Source organism: Mesoplodon mirus (genome assembly GCF_964341445.2).
Source record: "Mesoplodon mirus genome assembly, chromosome: 2".
NCBI lineage: Eukaryota > Metazoa > Chordata > Mammalia > Artiodactyla > Ziphiidae > Mesoplodon > Mesoplodon mirus.
Window position 1 is genome coordinate 81295890 of NC_138977.1, and position 19370 is coordinate 81315259.

The 19370-nt window shown below is 37.6% G+C and overlaps 1 protein-coding gene across 1 annotated transcript in view; it reads left to right on the top strand.

Moving 5' to 3' along the window:
- WDR19 (WD repeat domain 19) overlaps positions 1 to 19370 on the top strand; it is an 88483-nt gene that overhangs the window by 40977 nt on the left and 28136 nt on the right. Inside the window, exons 15-24 of the mRNA XM_082632967.1 lie at positions 563 to 712; positions 4979 to 5126; positions 5257 to 5461; positions 7985 to 8144; positions 8338 to 8448; positions 12415 to 12524; positions 15706 to 15763; positions 17712 to 17852; positions 17933 to 18015; positions 18494 to 18577. Coding sequence (XP_082489093.1) covers positions 563 to 712; positions 4979 to 5126; positions 5257 to 5461; positions 7985 to 8144; positions 8338 to 8448; positions 12415 to 12524; positions 15706 to 15763; positions 17712 to 17852; positions 17933 to 18015; positions 18494 to 18577 — 1250 coding nt within the window. The remainder of the gene's footprint in view (positions 1 to 562; positions 713 to 4978; positions 5127 to 5256; positions 5462 to 7984; positions 8145 to 8337; positions 8449 to 12414; positions 12525 to 15705; positions 15764 to 17711; positions 17853 to 17932; positions 18016 to 18493; positions 18578 to 19370) is intronic.

Consider the following 19370-nt stretch of genomic DNA (forward strand, 5'->3'; position numbering starts at 1 on the left):
ATTTATTCAGATGTTCTTTAATTCTTTCATTAGTGTTTTTTAGTTTTCAGCGCACAAATCCTATGCATGCTTTGTTGAATTTACACCTAAGTGATTTTTTGAGTGATTGTAAATGATATATTTTTAAATTTTGATATCTACATGTTCTTTGCTAACATATAGAACTACAATTGATTGTATCTGGCGGGTTTTTGTTTATTTTTTATTTTAAACTTAATTTTCTAATTTATCTATTAACAGCAAAAGTATTTAAAGTAACATGACTTGAAAGTCACTCTTAATATGGGTATTTCTTGCAAGTGGAAAATCTGAAAAATCAATTAAGCTTTAATATCACTAAGAATGTTAGAATTAATAGACTGTTGAATCACATGTGCATTTTCATTTTACTTATTTTCTTGGGTCTGTACTTTGCTCATATAGTAAATATTATTCTTAGATTCTTCCTTTATCAAAAATATGACATTTTTTCCTTTAAGTTAGGAAATATGTTTAACATAAATGCTGAAAGTCTGTATTTTCTTAACAACATTTTTTTTTTCTATGACTGTATTTTTTTTAGACTGGTGTCATTCAGTATTTCTACATTGAAGATTGGCAATTTGTTAATGATTATCGACATCCTGTCAGTGTGAAAAAGATTTTTCCTGACCCAAATGGGACCAGATTAGTTTTCATTGATGAAAAAAGTGATGGATATGTCTACTGTCCAGTAAGTCAAGAAAATTTTTCAAATGCTTGTTTTTAAAAAATGCGACATATGAAGAAAAAAGTGTTTTTAAAATATATTCCATATATAAGATCATTTTCTCTTAAACCTTGCCAAGGATTGTAGTACTTTGTTATCATGTTTGTGATATCACGTTTGTGATCCGTTTTCATGACTATTTACATCAAGAAAAGTTTTTCCATTATTTTGCCATTTTTTTGGTGTTAAAAATCTTCAGAGAGACTTTTTAGTGGAAAGAATAGTTGTTATATTCTGCACCATTTTTAACCTTATTTACTGCACAGTATTACAGTGTATCTTCAGGTACATGAGTTTTCTCTCTAGAAATGCAATAGCTTCAGAGGACAGGGACTGTTCTCTGTCCTTTCTGCCCACCTCAGTTGATTTCCCTCTTCCCTTAAAGATCCTGAACATAAAGGAAAGGTATTTTTGTATTAGGTGATTGAAAACAGATGAACCCATTTTTAGACTTAGTTACTCTTATTTTTAAACATCCTTAACTTTTTTGAGAATAGATTTAGATAAAGGAAATGTTGTGTTTTTACATCATCTACTATACTTGAATTTTTCATTTATTTTTGATATCCAGTTAATGATTTGTATGTTGTTGGTCACAGTTCACACAGCCTACAGCTGCTCTTGGACCCACCCTTAATAACTGTTCCCTAAGCATCTGTGCTTCACCACAGTGAAGACATGATTCAATGAAGACAGCTCTCCCCTCACAATACACTCTCCTAGATATAAAGACTTTCTTCCTTCCATTTCTGTCTCTCTCTTTCTCTTCCTCTCCTCCCTTCCTTTCTTTATCTTCCCTTCATTTTTTTTCTTTTTCTTTTCTTTCTTTGACAAATGTAACAGGTTTCCATGGGTGTCTGAATTATTTATGCCAAATTCCTAATATTCTACTTCTTATTCAACCCATTTCTCAATCACAAAACAAATGAGGAAAAATGACCTAAATAAAAAGATGACCTTGCGTTCCCTCTACTTAATAAGGAAATTCAATCTGTAGAGATTTCCTTTCTGGAACAGGATATAAGGAAGTTAAGCTGCCTTGCTTCCTATGGGGGTTCACCCCAGGTGGAGTCTGCTGTTTAGACAGGGTGCACAAGAGGGTAGCAGGGTGCAGCGGGCATCTGACAGGACTGAGAGTGAGAAGTGGGGTCTGACGGCTTGGAGAAGGGCCGGGGTAAGACCTGTCCCGAACAAGTTGATGCTTTTTTCTTTCTCCTTTTACAGTTCTCCTTTCCTTGATAATTTCTGTCAAAGAGGCTAGTGTGACCTCCTTCCTGGGGTTGGGATGAGGTTTCAGTGAGCTGATTTTTCCAAACATATTATCAGGCATAGGGTAGCTATTTAGCAGGGGTTAGTTAAAACTCTGCCCTCTTTACCTCTTTATCACAACTTAAAACCCTCACGTTCCAGAATTTTGTCACCTCTTGCTGCTCATCCCCAATCCCTTTTCCAAGTCTAACCTGCAACTCAGTTAAGTTAAAAAGAAAAACCCTGGGGAAACAAATCTGCACAAAAGAATGACTCCACGAGGGCATAGCCCCTCCCTAACCCAACATGGGGTTGGGTGTGAACTTCTTTCCAAGTTAGGGCTCATTGGTAGGTTAAAGTTTTAGGTTGTTGGACAAGATATCCAAGGGGCGTGTGGTACCCACAGGAGCGGTCCCTCTTTTAAATAATACCCAGTCTTGCCTAGGAGTGAGGCCAGCCTGGCAGGGAAGGGAAAGGAGAGCTTGTGGTGCAGAGCCTCCCCACACCTCAGACACAAGAGGAAGCTATGCTAAGGCCCTTGGACTCTTGACCAGAGTGCTGTGCTTTTTTTTTTAACACTCACCCTGTCATAGTTTGCTACTATTGCAGCTTACTTTTTCATCCAACTTCAAAGTGAGAAAAACATTGCTTCTGTGATGGACATATATGAAAGTATATAATAATTCAAACCACAACTATTCCTCTTTAAAATTCCCATATATACTCGCAATTTCTCTTCATATGTACATTTATTCAACCTCTTTTCCCTCACTGTGTGGATGGCAAGGAAGTGACTCCTGTCATACATTAGAATTGGGAGAGATGGCTTTTTTCTTACATGTGCCCTAATGAAAACCTTGCACCCCATCACTCCCTATATACCCATAAAGGATGACTTGTGATATACTGTAGGAAGTTCATAAACAGAGGCAGTAGAGTATAGTAGTTTAGTGCATGGGCAGACAGACAAACCTGGATTTGAGATTAGTAATAATGACAACTAATATTTCCATGCTGAGTATGCTGTACATATATCAGGGATTTCTTTTAATCCTTACATCAGCCCCAGAGATAAATACTCCCATCTTACCATTTTACAGGTGGAGAAATTAAGGCATAGAAAAGGTAAGTCACTTGTCCAAGGTCACACAGTCAGCACATGGTATCAGTGGTGTGAGACTAGGCCAGCTTCCTCCAGGGCTCTCACTTTGATTGGATTCCCAGTTTCCCCATCTATAAAATGAAAATGGTTCCAGTACCTACTTTGTAGATTGTATAAAAATTAAATGGGATAATGCACATAAACCTTTCAGTATAGCATCTGCCACATAGTAAGCATTTAACAAATGGTTACCCCCTTTAAAACATTTCTACCATCTAACACTGGTGTGCTCATCCTTAAAATTGAGAGTCAGTATGACATAGTGGCTAGAAGCATAGACTGTGGAGCCAGACTGCCTGGTTCAAATCCTGACTCTTCAACATATTAGCGGTATGACTTTGGGAAGATTTCTGTGTGCCTCAGTTTCTTCATCTGCAAAATGGGCATAATAGAATCTGTCTTATAGAGTAAGAGATTAGAATTCAATATATTAAATTATAATCTATTAAATTATATATATACTTTCATATCTTAAAGTAATTCTATATATTAAATTCAGTGAGTATAATTTACAAAAAGTAATTTATAAGGTAAATTAAGTACATATAAGTACAATAAGTATAATTAAATATAAGTACACTACTTGGTAAGCAACACTATCCAATAGAAATGTAATTTGAACTACATATATAATTTTAAATTTTCTACTAGTCACATTTTTTAGAAAGGTAAAAAGAAACAGGTGAAATTAATTTTAATAATATTTTTAATTTAACCCAATATTATCATTTCAGTATGTAATCAACATAAAAATTATTAATGAGGGCTTCCCTGGTGGCGCAGTGGTTGAGAGTCCGCCTGCCGATGCAGGGGACGCGGGTTCGTGCCCCGGTCTGGGAAGATCCCACATGCCACGGAGCAGCTGGGCCCGTGAGCCATGGCCGCTGAGCCTGCGCGTCCGGAGCCTGTGCTCCACAACGGGAGAGGCCACAACAGTGAGAGGCCTGCGTACCGCAAAAAACAAACAAACAAACAACAAAAAAAAAATTATTAATGAGATGTTTTACACTCTTTTTTTCATACTAACTCCTTGAGATCTGGTGGGTAGTTTACACTTACCCACATCTCAGTTTGGACTAGACACATTTCAGTGCTTAAGAGCCACATGTGGATATTAAATAGTGGCCATACTGTATTGTATGGCTGTATAATATTAGTTATTTATAGGAATTTTATATTTCATTCTTATTTTGAGAGGAAGATAGATTAGAGAGTAGGCAGGTGTTTCTTAGCTCCACATTGAGGATATATATAAGCCTATCTGCCTGAGGAATATGTGGAATTGGAATATGTGGACTGATTTTTTTAATAGCTTATATTACTGTAACTACAGTTTATGTTTGTTGGAATTGCACTGTAGAGAAGTTTTTGAAATAAAACATACCGAGTGTAATTTATTTAAATCTCAAATCATACACAAATTAATTTGTTTCTTCTCTAGTTGGAGCATTTCTGTACCCAGTACTATTGAAAATTTTCTAAGCACAAGTGTGTTCATAGTTTAAATTTCCATCATCTTGAGCAACTTCAACTTTTTTTCTTAACCTGAAGTTTTGTGTCCAGACTTGTAGTTTTTCCTGCAAATTCACCAAATTTTAGATAAAATCCTTGATTTTCCATATAACTACAGTTTTTTTTCAAGCCAGACCTCTAGGAATGGGAAAAGAAACTTTTCTTCCTTTATCTTGGGATGTTGCTGAGTTGAATGTGGGTTGGTAAGCTTTGCCAGCTAAGGCTGTAGACAGGCTCCTTCCTACCAAGGCAAATGATAATGGTTTAAGTACAGACCTGGGGCAAATCTATAAATCCTTATTTTGTAGGTTAATGATGCTACCTATGAGATTCCAGATTTTTCACCAACCATTAAAGGTGTTCTTTGGGAAAACTGGCCAATGGATAAAGGTGTGTTTATTGCCTACGATGATGATAAGGTGTACACTTATGTCTTTCACAAGGACACTATACAAGGTACTTAATCACTTTTTTTTGTACATTTAGTGAGAAATACATTTCCATTGCAGTGAAATTAAAACATTCCTTTCTGATGTGTGTGCTGAGTATTAGCTTTCAGCATTAAGATGTCTGTTTTATAATATAGGATCCAAGGTCATTTTGGCTGGTGGCACCAAAGTTCCCTTCTGTCATAAACCTTTGCTGTTATATAATGGAGAGTTGACCTGCCAGACACAGAGTGGAAAAATAAACAACATCTACCTTAGCACCCACAGCTTCCTCCACAGTTTAAAAGATGTGGGGCTTAATGATCTGAGGCAGATGCTGACGCAGACTTTAATGCTAAAGAGGTATGGTTTTAAACACTTCTCGTGGGGCCTCTCATTTGCTTTTGTGATTTTAAAGGTCAACTTCTATTAAAATAGTTAGAGGTAATAGTATTTACCTCGTTTACTTCACAGGATTATTGTGAGGCTCAGATAAGATGATGGATATGAGAATGTATATAAATTCTAAGGGAAGTACTTTTGTACAATACTATCGGTGCTTTATTCCAAGAAAAGCCCTTCAGAACAAAAAGGTTTCTCATCACCCAAATAGCACAGTTATTGCGAAATTCTAATAAACGTAATTATTTCAACACTCTTAATTTCATCATAACAAAGTTTGATTTTACTTAAGATTTCCTTTTCCTGCTTTTTCCTCTCACCTCTTAGGGCCACTGTGAATTCCTTTGTGGTTCTGATTCTTCTCACCATCTCTTAAATGTTGCTCTTCTTCAGGGTCCCTTGAGCTCCTTTCTTCTATTCTCACTCTAATTATTCTTCCAGAGTGAATCTCCTCAAAGATGGTTTCAGTACCATCTATACGAGGCTGACTCCAAAATGTGCATCCTTGACTTAAACCTCTGTTTACCACCGCCTCCCAGTCATACGTAGTTGGGAGTCCATGAGTTCTTCAAACTTGCCTCGTCATCTTCCCCAGCCTCCCCCCCTGCCCGAAACACATTGTGCACATGCTCTACCACCCACCCACACACGCACACACACACACGAACACCCCTACACACACCCTCACACACACAACTTCACACACACATCCTCTCACACACCCTCACTCTCACACGCCCTCACAAACACACACGCTCGCAAACACACGCTCACACACACACTCTCACACACCCTCACACAGAGACACACCCTCATACACATGCTCACTCTCACACACACCCTCACACACACCCTCACACGCACCCTCACACACACCTTCACACACATGCACACACACACTTCACACACACACACCCTCACACACACACATACCCCAGGTCCTTTTGTCCTCTGCTATTCCCCCACCTTAACTCAGGCCCTCACGTGGAGTAATGTATAGCGGAACCACTTTCTGACTGCTCTCTGCTGGTAGCCTGATGACAATCTAAAGTATTCTCTATACACTTTGGAAAATGTGAATCTGATCCTCTCATTTCCCTGCTGAAGATCTTCCAGTGACTTCCTGTAGCCTTTAGGAAGAAACACCTGCTTTTCGGGGACCTCAGCATGACATGCCAGGCTCATGACGATTTCATGCTCTCCTCATCTGTCCCCACTCCTCTACTCCTCTCTGTGCACTGACTGCTTGGATTCAGTATTTTTCATTATTTCTTGCCTTGGCATGAGCCGCTTTCTCATCCTGGGCTGCCCCTCCCTGTCTCTGTAGACGGTAACTCCTCATTCTTCACCATACAGTGGAGTGCTCTCCTCCTCCAGGAAGCCTTCCCAGAAGCCCCGACCACTGGCAGTCTAGGTCAGGGCCTTTCCGATGTGTTGCCTTAGAGCCAGGACCTGGTGTGCAGAGTGGTTTAGCACATGTTATCTCTTACCACTGTGTGACCTGGGCTGGATTTTTAAGGCCTCTAAGCCTCACTTTCCTCATCTCTAAAGGAGAAATAATAATAATACATAATGGATAGGGTCGTTAGGGTGATCCAGCGAGAGAATTTATACAAAGCACTTAGCACAAAGATCCACATATTGTAGGCACTCCAGTACCTTTGTCATACTGTGTCATAGTCATCTGTTTTCTTACCTGGCTCTTCCACCTTCCCCAAGTATGACTGCCTAAAGGACAGTGATCTGCATTTGAGCCTTATGTCTTAGTTCCTGGCACATAACGGTGCTCAGTGAATGTGTGTTGGATAGAAAAATGCTTCAGTGAATAGAGGGGGAGGCGTAACATATTCATTAATGTAGGGGTTCCACAAAAAGTGTCACTGGCATTTATGGTTAAGTTTTATACCAGAGGTCAGCAAGCTTTTTCTGTTATGGTCCAGATGGTAAGTATTTCAGGCGTTAAGGGCCATAGGGTCTGTCACACCTACTCAGGTCAGTTGTTGCAGTGCAAGTGCAGCCAAGACAGTCCATAAAGAGCGGGCAGGTGAGTGTCTGTGTTGCACTCACACTTTATTCTCCAAAGCAGGCAGCTATGGGCCATAGTTTGCTGACCCCTGTTTTAAAGTTCCCAGTTTATAGGAATAGAGTACTAATTTTATTAGACTTATGTGAGAACAAAAATAATTTTCATCTGTGTGTGAAGTAAACCAAGAATAAATAAACAGAATCAGTTGTTGATGAGGGAAGGTGGTTATACAGAATAGGTTCAGATTAATTCAAGAAATTCAAGAAAAAAATCTGCATAAAACTGGAAGAAAAGTTTATAACTTTTCTTAACTTTTCATAACTTGAAAATGATTAAAGATTAAGAAATGTTTCTGCAAAATTTATCTAGGGCATAACATTAAGTTATGTACAATCTGAAAATTGCCTAATAGGGGGCAAATAGAGCTCCTTGATTAAGCTTATGTATTCAACTGCTAGGTTTTCTGATGCTTGGGAAATGTGCAAGATTCTGAGTGATCATGCTGCCTGGAATGAGTTGGCCAGAGCTTGTCTACACCACATGGAAGTGGAGTTTGCAATCCGTGTTTATCGGACAATTGGAAACGTTGGCATGGTGATGTCCTTGGAACAAATAAAGGTAAACAGCATCTTAGGGGAATTATCAGATTAGCATTTAAATGGTGTTTAGTCAAACATTTAAAATTTCTGCAGTTAATCTTACCTAACTCATAAACAAATTAATTGATAGACCACTACCACTTTCTCCTAAGTACAGTCCTTAAATAAAAAACCTTTGTATTTCTTCTCATTAAAACTGCTTTTATTTGTAGGGAATAGAGGACTACAATCTTTTGGCAGGACATCTTGCCATGTTTACTAATGATTTCAACCTGGCTCAGGACCTGTACCTGGCATCCAGCTGTCCCATTGCTGCCCTGGAGGTATGGCAGCAAATGAGGGGAAAAACGTGCAAAGAGGCTCTCACCTTTTGTAGAGTTAAAATCTCTCAGCACCAGATACCACATGCCTTCCGCCTCCTAGAATTCAGATTTCAGCTTTAAGAGTTCCTGAGTATTCATTAACTTAAGAAATATTTTCAGTCTGCATTCTGTGGAGCCATAAAAGGCATGGTATTGTAACATTACCAAATAATTTAAAGTCAGACTGTGTCCAGAGAGGACAGATTCCATAACTTACAAAAACGCACACAAATAAAAACAGCCGCCATTTCTTTTTCTTTCTTTCTTTCTTTCTTTCTTTCTTTTTTATAGACAAAGATGTTTATTTTAAGAGTATTTTTTTTGTTTCTTTTAACATCTTTATTGGAGTATAATTGCTTTACAATGGTGTGTTAAGTTTCTGCTTTATAACAAAGTGAATCAGCTGTACATATACATATATCCCCATATATCCTCCCTCTTGTGTCTCCCTCCCACCCTCCCTATCCCACCCCTCTAGGTGGTCACAAAGCATGGAGCTGATCTCCCTGTGCTATGCGGCTGCTTCCCACTAGCTATACATTTTACATTTGGTAATGTATATATGTCCATGCCACTCTCTCACTTCATGCCAGCTTACCTTTCCCTCTCCCTGTGTCCTCAAGTCCATTCTCTAGTCTGCGTCTTTATTCCTGTCCTGCCCCTAGGTTCTTCAGAACCTTTTTTTTTTTTTTTAGATTCCATATATATGTGTTAGCATACGGTATTCATTTTTCTCTTTCTGACTTACTTCACTCTGTATGACAGACTCTAGGTCCATCCACCTCACTACAAATAACTCAGTTTCGTTTCTTTTTTTTTCATTTTTTTTTTTTTTTTTTTTGCGGTACGCGGGCCTCTCACTGCTGTGGCCTCTCCTGTTGCAGAGCACAGGCTCCAGATGCGCAGGCTCAGCAGCCATGGCTCACGGGCCCAGCCGCTCTGCGGCACGTGGGATCCTCCTGGACCGGGGCACGAACCCGCGTCCCCTGTATCGGCAGGCGGACTCTCAACCACTGCGCCACCAGGGAAGCCCTCAATTTCGTTTCTTTTTTTTTTTTTTTTTTTTTATTTATTTTTTTTATTTTTTTATTTTTTATTTTTTTAATTTAATTTTATTTTATTTTTTTGCTTTATAACAAATTTAATCAGTTATACATATACATATGTTTCCATATCCCCTCCCTTTTGCGTCTCCCTCCCACCCTCCCTATCCCACCCCTCCAGGCGGTCACAGAGTACCAAGCTGATCTCCCTGTGCTATGCGGCGGCTTCCCACTAGCTATTTACCTCACGTTTGGTAGTGTATATATGTCCATGCCGCTCTTTCACTTTGTCACAGCTTACCCTTCCCCCTCCCCATATCCTCAAGTCCATTCTCTAGTAGGTCTGTGTCTTTATTCCTGTCTTACCCCTATGTTCTTCATGACATTTTTTTTTCTTAAATTCCATATATATGTGTTAGCATACAGTATTTGTCTTTCTCTTTCTGACTTACTTCACTCTGTATGACAGACTCTAGGTCTATCCACCTCATTACAAATAGCTCAATTTCATTTCTTTTTATGGATGGGTAATATTCCATTGTATATATGTGCTGCATCTTCTTTATCCATTCACCTGTCGATGGACACTTAGGTTGGTTCCATGTCCTGGCTATTGTAAATAGAGCTGCAATGAACATTGTGGTGCATGACTCTTTTTGAATTATGGTTTTCTCAGGGTGTATGCTCAGTAGTGAGACTGCTGGGTCATATGGTAGTTCTATTTTAAGTTTTTTAAGGAACTTCCATACTGTTCTCCATAGTGGCTGTATCAATTTACATTCCCACCAACAGTGCAAGAGGGTTCCCTTTTCTCCGCACCCTCTCCAGCATTTATTGTTTGTAGATTTTTTGATGATGGCCATTCTGACTGGTGTGAGGTGATACCTCGTTGTAGTTTTGATTTGCATTTCTCTAATGAGTAAAGATGTTGAGCATCCTCTCATGTGTTTGTTGGCAATATGTATATCTTCTTTGGAAAAATGTCAATTTAGGTCTTCTGCCTATTTTTGGATTGGGTTGTTTTTGATATTGAGCTGCATGAGCTGCTTGTAAATTTTGGAGATTAATCCTTTGTCAGTTGCTTCATTTGCAAATATTTTCTCCCATTCTGAGGGTTGTCTTTTGGTCTTGTTATGTTTTCCTTTGCTGTGCAAAAGCTTTTAAGTTTCATTAGGCCCCATTTGTTTATTTTTGTTTTTATTTCCATTTCTCTAGGAGGTGGGTCAAAAAGGATCTTGCTATGATTTATGTCAAAGAGTGTTCTTCCTATGTTTTCCTCTAAGAGTTTTATAGTGTCTGGCCTTACATTTAGGTCTTTAACCTATTTTGAGTTTATTTTTGTGTATGGCGTTTGGGAGTGTTCTAATTTCATTCTTTTACATGTAGCTGTCGAGTTTTCCCAGCACCACTTATTGAAGAGGATGTCTTTTCTCCATTGTATATTCTTGCCTCCTTTATCAAAGATAAGGTGACCATAGGTGCATGGGTTTATCTCTGAACAGCCACCATTTATTGAGTGCTCACATGTGCCAGACACTTTTTTAAGCATTGACGTATTTTAATTCACTTAACCTTCACAACAGTCCTGTGAGATAATACTGTTATTTCCTCTATTTTCCAAATGGGAAAATTGAGGCGCATTTGTCTTTTATTTATTATGTGAAATTCTCTTTTGTATGAAGAGAAGGTTAAGGCTTGTGTATCATCACTAGTTTCCCAGAGGTGAGTGTTGCAGGTGAAGGATCAGAGAGGAGTGAAGGACCTAGTTCAACGCAAGGAAGGAAGGAGCTGTGGCTGTGTAGAGTAGCGGTTAAGAACATGGACTTTAGAGTTGGACGTGGCTGGGTTCAGATCCCAGCTCTGTGTAACATTGGACAAGTTATTTCATCTCTCTGTGCCCTAGATCCCATTTAAAGGAGGGATAACAATATCTAGCCCACAGGGTGTTGTAAAGATTTAATAATGAGGTTAGATCTTTTGGAACAGTGCCTGAAGGGCTGTAAAGACAGAGATGGTGGCTGCTGACACTCACATTATTTCACCCCAGCCAGCATTTCTACAACCACATAGGGGGAAGCATATTTGCTGTTGATTTCACAACTTCTCTTTTCAAATTGTTCTGTAGCAAATTTTCATTTTTAAATTTTAAGTGAACTAAATTACTTTTGTTTTAAGAAAAAATTAGATAATTTTACAACATTATTTGAGCTCATTGGGGACACCCTGAGAAATTTACAGAACTTGGATTGGTAAGCACTGAAGTAGGAACATGGCTGCACTGAGTGAGGGCAACGATGTCATCCCAGCTCTTCTGCATTAACTATGGACACTTGTGTGCTGCTGGATTTGTAAAGGATTTAAGGTGATGGCTTCTCAGTGGAAAGAGGTGATTGAACCCCGTTGTTCCTTTAACCTCACTTTGAAGACTGATAGGTTAGCTAAGTAAAGAGGTTGGAAGCAAAGCCCTACTGCCCAGCCGTGCCACACACTAACAATGAGAATTTGTGTGCAAAACTAGCCTCTCTTTGCCTCAGTTTCTGGATCCCTAAAATGGGCACAAGAGCAGCTCATTACAAAAAGCCTAGTTGTGAAAAGTAAATAGGCTGGGCTTCCCTGGTGGCGCAGTGGTTGAGAGTCCGCCTGCCGATGCAGGGGACACAGGTTCGTGCCCCGGTCTGGGAAGATCCCACATGCTGCGGAGCGGCTGGGCCTGTGAGCCATGGCTGCTGAGCCTGCGTGTCCGGAGCCTGTGCTCCGCAACGGGAGAGGCCACAACAGTGAGAGGCCCGCGTACCGCAAAAAAAAAAAAAAAAAAAAAAAAACTATATGGTGGCTGTGCAGAATAATTTGCTATTTGAAATTAATATCTCTCTCTTCCTAATAGATGAGAAGGGATTTACAGCACTGGGACAGTGCTCTACAACTGGCAAAGCGTTTAGCCCCAGACCAAATACCGTTTATATCAAAAGAATATGCTATTCAGCTTGAATTCACGTAAGTACTTGTCTTTATATGTTTCAGTCAGTATCTAATTATTGAATATCTTCAATTCTAAACTGCTGTTCATTATAAGGCCATTGATTTAATAATTAAATCCATTGATTTAATAATTGCTTCTTAGGTGGAAAAAGCCATATTAATTATACATCCAAAAAGTGTTTTATTCTAACTAATGATGTCTTATCCATGTATTTATCCACTTGCATTTTCAGCATCAAAGTCTAAGTTGGGGTCTAAGCCTTTTCTATATTTAGAGTCTACATATTATTTTGAATCACATTCGGCCAACAACAGTTACACATAAACATTGGGGTGACTCTGCTTTTCTTAACCTACGCGCATGACCTTGACCTCTTTGAACACTTTGAGGATTTGTAGTGTGATTTCAAGGCACAGTGAAAAATACCAGGCTTTGTTCTACAACTTCTATTTGCTTAAATTTGTACTTTTTCTTTTGTAAATTGAATTGCACATGGATAAAAATTCAGCAGTTAATGTTGAAAATCAAGCCAGAAACTTTTCACAGGTGGATATGTAGTGCTAGAATAATAATCCTTCATGATGCATGATGAATAGGCTTCACAGATCTTTCCTACCTTTGAAAATGCCATAATCTATTCTGAGAGATTTAGAATTTTCTAGTGCTGTTAATTGCTAGATGGTCTTAACTGTCAGAAGTCCTAATTGACACACTATACATTTTTATTTCAATGCTGCATAAAAGTGTAAGTTTAGAGGCATTCAAGATCCAATTGTAAGCTTACCTTCAGCCATGGTTAATGCCACTATTGCAGATACCTGCAGAGACAAAAAATGAATAATTCATTTGCAAATATAAGTTCACAGGTATATGTGCAATGACAGTTACATCACAACTGGACAGTTTCTTTTGACATTTATTATAGGATACATTCCAATTTCAAAAACTGTAAAATGGGAAAAATACTGTTTTTTGAACAAAGAAAATATGGTTCTAGCATTTAAAACAACATTTTTATATACTTCCACTTTGTTTTCTATAGACTTTAGATTCATTGAGAATGTTGACAGATAATAGTTGTAGAAATTATTCCATCAAAAGTATTCTTTCATTTCTAACCAAGATACCTTATTTAAAATTTTCCATTTTGCAAATAAAAACTTTTGAGATTTTATTTCTTCTTAGTCAACCTTGATCTAAATTTGGCACATTTCTGCCTCTTATACAGTTAATCCATATGTTGAAAAGGTCAAATAGGAATCTTAGTACTTAACACAATGGACAAGGCCCTCCGTGTCTGTCCTGAGAGTGACTGGGTCTTAGAGTAAAGAGAAAAGGGTCAATACATTGGGAGATGACCCACCATCTCCTGTCAGAGCACAAACACCAAAGTAAGCCCTGGAACCATCCAGAAAACTTCCATTGTCTCTTCTTACAGGGGAATCAAAGTTTTTGTAGCAGACCCTCAAAAACTGTCTCATTATAGTCAGAGAGCTGAGCTAGTTGAAAGCCTGTGATGTTGTTGATATTTTTTAACCCTTTCTGGTCAACACTTCACCATGAAGCCACCAATTCCCAAAACTTTCACTGCTATTTCTGTGCTGACCCCTGGACCCTGATCTAGATACACACCCCAGCCCCCCAAATCAGGAGACTTTCCCTTGTGATAATAGTAATGAACAAAGTATATCTCATCATCATCCGATATCCCAGTAGCCACCAGCTGCTGATTTTGATGCTCAGGCCCTAGGCCTGAGCTCAGTTCCATCAGTCTGTTTTATTCTGCATCCAAGACATTGATTAGATCAAAGCAGGACCAGTCTGTCACCTGTGGGAGGGATTTAGCTCTCCAGTCTGGCACTAGAATAATGAGCTAGATCCACATGAGAGTTCCAAAATAAAATAATAATAAAGTGAGCGAACTAAAATACCATAAAAATAAAGTGAGAGTTCCAAAGTCTTAATTTAGCATCTCCTAACTGGGTTTGCCCAAGGAAAACCTCAGGCTCCTGAAGGAGGAACTGTCAGGAGACATCTCTAGCTGTATTGACGTAATTGGGTCCAAGTGTTAGAAATTCGCACTTAGGAACACTGCTGACTCTGAAGCCCTGGGCTGTCCAAAACAAAGTTCTCAATCGGCTTCTCTTCCAGAAAATTCCTTGTAACCAACAGATGAGGAAACTGAGTGAGGCTGAGAGAGGTTGAGTAACTGGTCTAAGCTGATAAGGTGGAGCTTAAATAATGCCATTTTCAGAGCTGATTAATTTATTATGACTAACACACCATTGTAAAGCAATTATACTCCAATAAAGACGTTAAAAAAAAAAGAAAGTAAATTTATTATGGAGGAGATGATTTCTCAGAGGACAATTGATCTCCAGACTGATCTTAAGCAAATCACTGATCCATTCTGTTCCAAGCAATAAAAATGAATTGAGGTAATAAATATGACTTCTAGATATGCAGATCCATGTTAGCATTGGTCATGGGAATAGGGAGTGGTATTATTTATTTCACGTATAATACTTCTAATCAGAATAAGAACCAGGGCCCTTAATACTGTCATCCCCAGTGTTTTCCTTCATTTCTACCCAGATTCTCTTAATACATATTGTACTTATAAATATTGGGTGTTTGGAAAAAACATTCTTTTTTATGGTCACATGATTGTCTTTAGTGCCCCAAAGGAGATAATTAAGCAAAAGTGACCCATAAAATTTAATGTACCTCCCCAAAATGCCTAGCATACTGCAAAGTTAGTACCTTACAGTCTTAGCAAAATCTAGCTTAATAATAATTTTTTTTTTTTTTTTTTTTTTTTGGCGGTACGCGGGCCTCTCACTGTTGTGGCCCCTCCCGCTGTGGAGCACAAGCTCCAGACAGGACACACAGGCTCAGCGGCCATGGCTCACGGGCCCAGCCACTCCGCGGCATGCGGGATCCTCCCGGACCGGGGCACGAGCCCGTGTCCCCTGCATCGGCAGGCAGACTCTCAACCACTGCGCCACCAGGGAAGCCCTTAATAATTATTTTTAAAGTAGCAAAATAATGGACTGCACTTGAAAGAATGCATGTATAAATGTTGTATATCACACCTTTTATGTGCTTAAGCAATTCAGTGACAGATGATCTTTTAAATCTTGTATATGTAAATAAGATACTTAAATGTGTATTAAAATTCACTTTTTTTTTCAGGGGTGATTATGTAAATGCTTTGGCTCATTATGAGAAAGGAATAACAGGTGATAATAAGGTAACCTTGAATAAAGATAAGATATGCATAATTATCTTTGGGTTTGTTGTTAGTTTCCTTTAAAAAATAATCTTATTTGCATTGTATTTATTCCGTATATAGCAGGTGAGCCTTTTTTCAGTTTATTAACAGCTTTGCAAGGATATGGTTAAATCATTTTAAAACACTGAACGCTTAAAAACTGAAGTTGACAATATTTTTATCAGTCTGAAAAAGCTATGTTTTCCATTACACCCTAATTATGAGCTTCATATTAAGGTTGGGAGTATGATTTTTATCCCTTCCCAGTTACAGGCTAGCTATGATTTTCATAAAGCTGTTCCTTTTACTCTTAAAAAGTTTCAGTAACCACTTTGAAAGTGAATTCCCAGTCCATAAAAGTTTGTTCTGCCATTTCATTCCTTATGCTGTATCTTTTATGATGAACCTGGTAAGCATGTACTTTACCCACCATTCCAGTCCATTCTCCCATCCCAGACGATCCCAGAATTTTAGCTCCAGAAGCTAAATTTTGCAATAAAAATTGATGTTTTTAAGTTAGGTGATGTCAAGATTGAAAATCTTTTTCTTTTCTATATTATATCTAGCATTTTATTACGAAAGTAATACAATATCAGTATAGTCAATTTGAAAAATCACCAAAGTATGTTAACCTGCAAAGTGAGAGTCCAATGTTCTCTCCTCCATCCACACTCCTTGATGGTAACCACTGTTCATGATTTTATATATTTCCATCCAGAATCTCTGCTAAGCATACAGATATGTATATAATAGGGATTTTTACTAAAAATGAAATCATTCACTTCCATTCATTCAGCAAAGATCAACTGAGAATCCATTCTGTGAAAAGCAACATTTTTGCTTTATGGTCTTTCCAAATCAATACATTATGAATGTTTTAATTTTTTAAGAGCTTCTAAAATTTCATTGTTTGGATGTACCATGGTTTTTTCATCCACTCCCTTATTGATTATATTGTAGTTGTTTGGGGTTTTGTTTCTATCAAAAACACCACAATGAATATTCTACCTAGTATATATATCTTTAGCTACTTAAAATAGTATTTCTGCAGGATATATTCTTACAGGTGGGATTCTGGGTCATAAAATGTGTGCTTTTAATTTTTTGTACTGCTAGATTGCTCTCCAAAAGAACTTGTAGTAATTCATCCAGCTGTTAGTTGTGTAGGAAAGTGTCTGTTTCCCTCACATTCTCAACACTACCAATCTCTACCAATTTGATCAGCCAAAGAAAAGAAGGTATTTCATTTTACTTTGTGTTTGATTATTAGTGAAGTCAAGCATGTTTTATTTATTTATTGGCCAATTGTATGTTTTTTTTATGAATTGCCTGATTATATCCTTTGTTCATTTATCTCTTGGGGTTTTGACATTTTCTTTGTTTGGCTGCATCTATTTAAGTTCGTCCTTAATTGTGTTATTAAAGACAGTCACCACTAGTCACATGTGGCCATTTAAGTTATTTAAAATTAAATAAAATATAAAATTCAGTTCCTCTGTCACAAAATAAATAAATAAAGGTTTTATGTTTCATCAGACCTAGTAGAGAAATTTTCAGTTTGATAAGTATTTTCTCTTTTAATGTTATTCATACATAGCATTTATGCTATGTGCCCAGTATATTTCCTCTCACATAAAATTTTATACCAAGAAGACATACAAAGAAGCAAGGTATTACGACAAAGAGGCAGTAAAAATTTGGTCTTGAGCACAAAAGATCTAGACTTCTAAAGAAAAAAATATAACTTTACAACAGATGATTTTTTTTAAAAGACTCAATGTTATTTCAAAATCTTGAGATTTGCCAGAAAAAGATTAATGAAAGTAAACCATAACCTTTGGGCTCATTTTAGATTTAAATTGTTTGGCTAGAATACATCATTTTAAGTTAGGGTCTGATTCATTAGTTACTTGCCTTCTAATTTCAGGAACATGATGAGGTATGTCTGGCTGGCGTGGCCCAGATGTCCATAAGAATGGGAGACATCCGCCGAGGGGTTAGCCTAGCCCTCAAGCACCCCAGCAGGGTCCTTAAAAAAGACTGTGGAGCCATATTGGAGAATATGAAGGTAGACATTTCTGTGAATAAATATTCATGTGGTCTCATACATAATAAATTTAGTATTTTGATAATCTCATATTATTTTAGCAATTTTCAGAAGCAGCTCAACTCTATGAAAAAGGTCTCTACTATGACAGAGCAGCATCTGTTTACATCCGCTGTAAGAACTGGTAAGAATTTGCTAAAATTTGTTCTGAGCAGGTGTGGAAATGAATGTGTGTCGACGATCTCCCCACTGGCTTTCTTGCTGCTCCTCCCAGCTGTACATCTATTGCCTCTATCTGGGCCTTCCTTCCATCTCCTCTTTTTCTTTTTAGATGAGTTCACATTAATAGTTCCTTTTCCAAAGAACAGCACATTTTCTTGGTTTAATATGGGGAAATACCTGATCAGATAAATTGCTAGAATAAAAAAGCCCTGTTGTCCCCAAAGACTTAATGAACTAACCTTCATTTTCCCACAGAGGGTGGGCTAGTGGGGTTGGGGGCCGGAGAAAGAGCAATTAAATCTTTTACCTATAGGAGGCCAAGACTTTTTAAAGATCACGATAACTGTTTTTTGTATCCTAAAAACTAATATCTGATTGTAGGAAGCTACTATTAGGGCAAATGTAGTGCTGATATTATTCTCCTAAACCTACCTTTCTAGGGCAAAAGTTGGTGAACTTCTGCCTCATGTTTCTTCTCCAAAGATTCACTTGCAGTATGCCAAAGCTAAAGAAGCAGATGGAAGGTTTGTACAATTTCTCAATTTTATACAAATTTAAAAGAATGTTTTATAAATTAACTAATGATATTTACAACCCTCTAAGAAAGGCAAAGCACAGAAAGACAGAAAATATCTTTACTCCTCACCTGGCTTGAAGTGCCAGACTATTAAATTTTCCCCACACTTTTATATACCTCAGTCAATCCTTTATGTATTCATATATGGACTAAAATCTCATTTTTACTTGAGGGTTAAATATTAGAAGTTGAAATTTTGATATAATATGGCATGAAAATGAAGTTAGGCAATAGTCATTTTATTAAGGACGATAACTTACAGATGCAGAGGAAAAGAAAAGTGAAGAAACATGAAGTTCATACCTATGGCTGCACTGTTTAAGCCACAAAACAGTATTAAAATATAGCAATGGATAGTTGTATCCTAAATGTACAAATATTTCCTGTAACTTTAACACAAGAAACTCAAAGGCACTAGGAGGAAATGGGCTAAAGACAAGGAAGAAATACAAATATGAAATTATATTTTATGCAAACGTGAAAAAGTTCTATCTCACTAACAGTAATTAAATTAAAGCAAACAGTATATCATTTTAACTTATCATATTGGGAAAAGATTTATTTTAAACTAATAACCATATTGTCAAAAAGCACTTGTTTTACATGACTGATGAGACTGTAAATTTCTAAAGCCTATAGAAAGTTATTTAGCAATATGTATTAAGAGATTTTTAAAGGTTACTTCCTTGTACTTTTAGAAAAGTAACCTTAAGAAAGAGATATACACTAAGTGTCTTGCT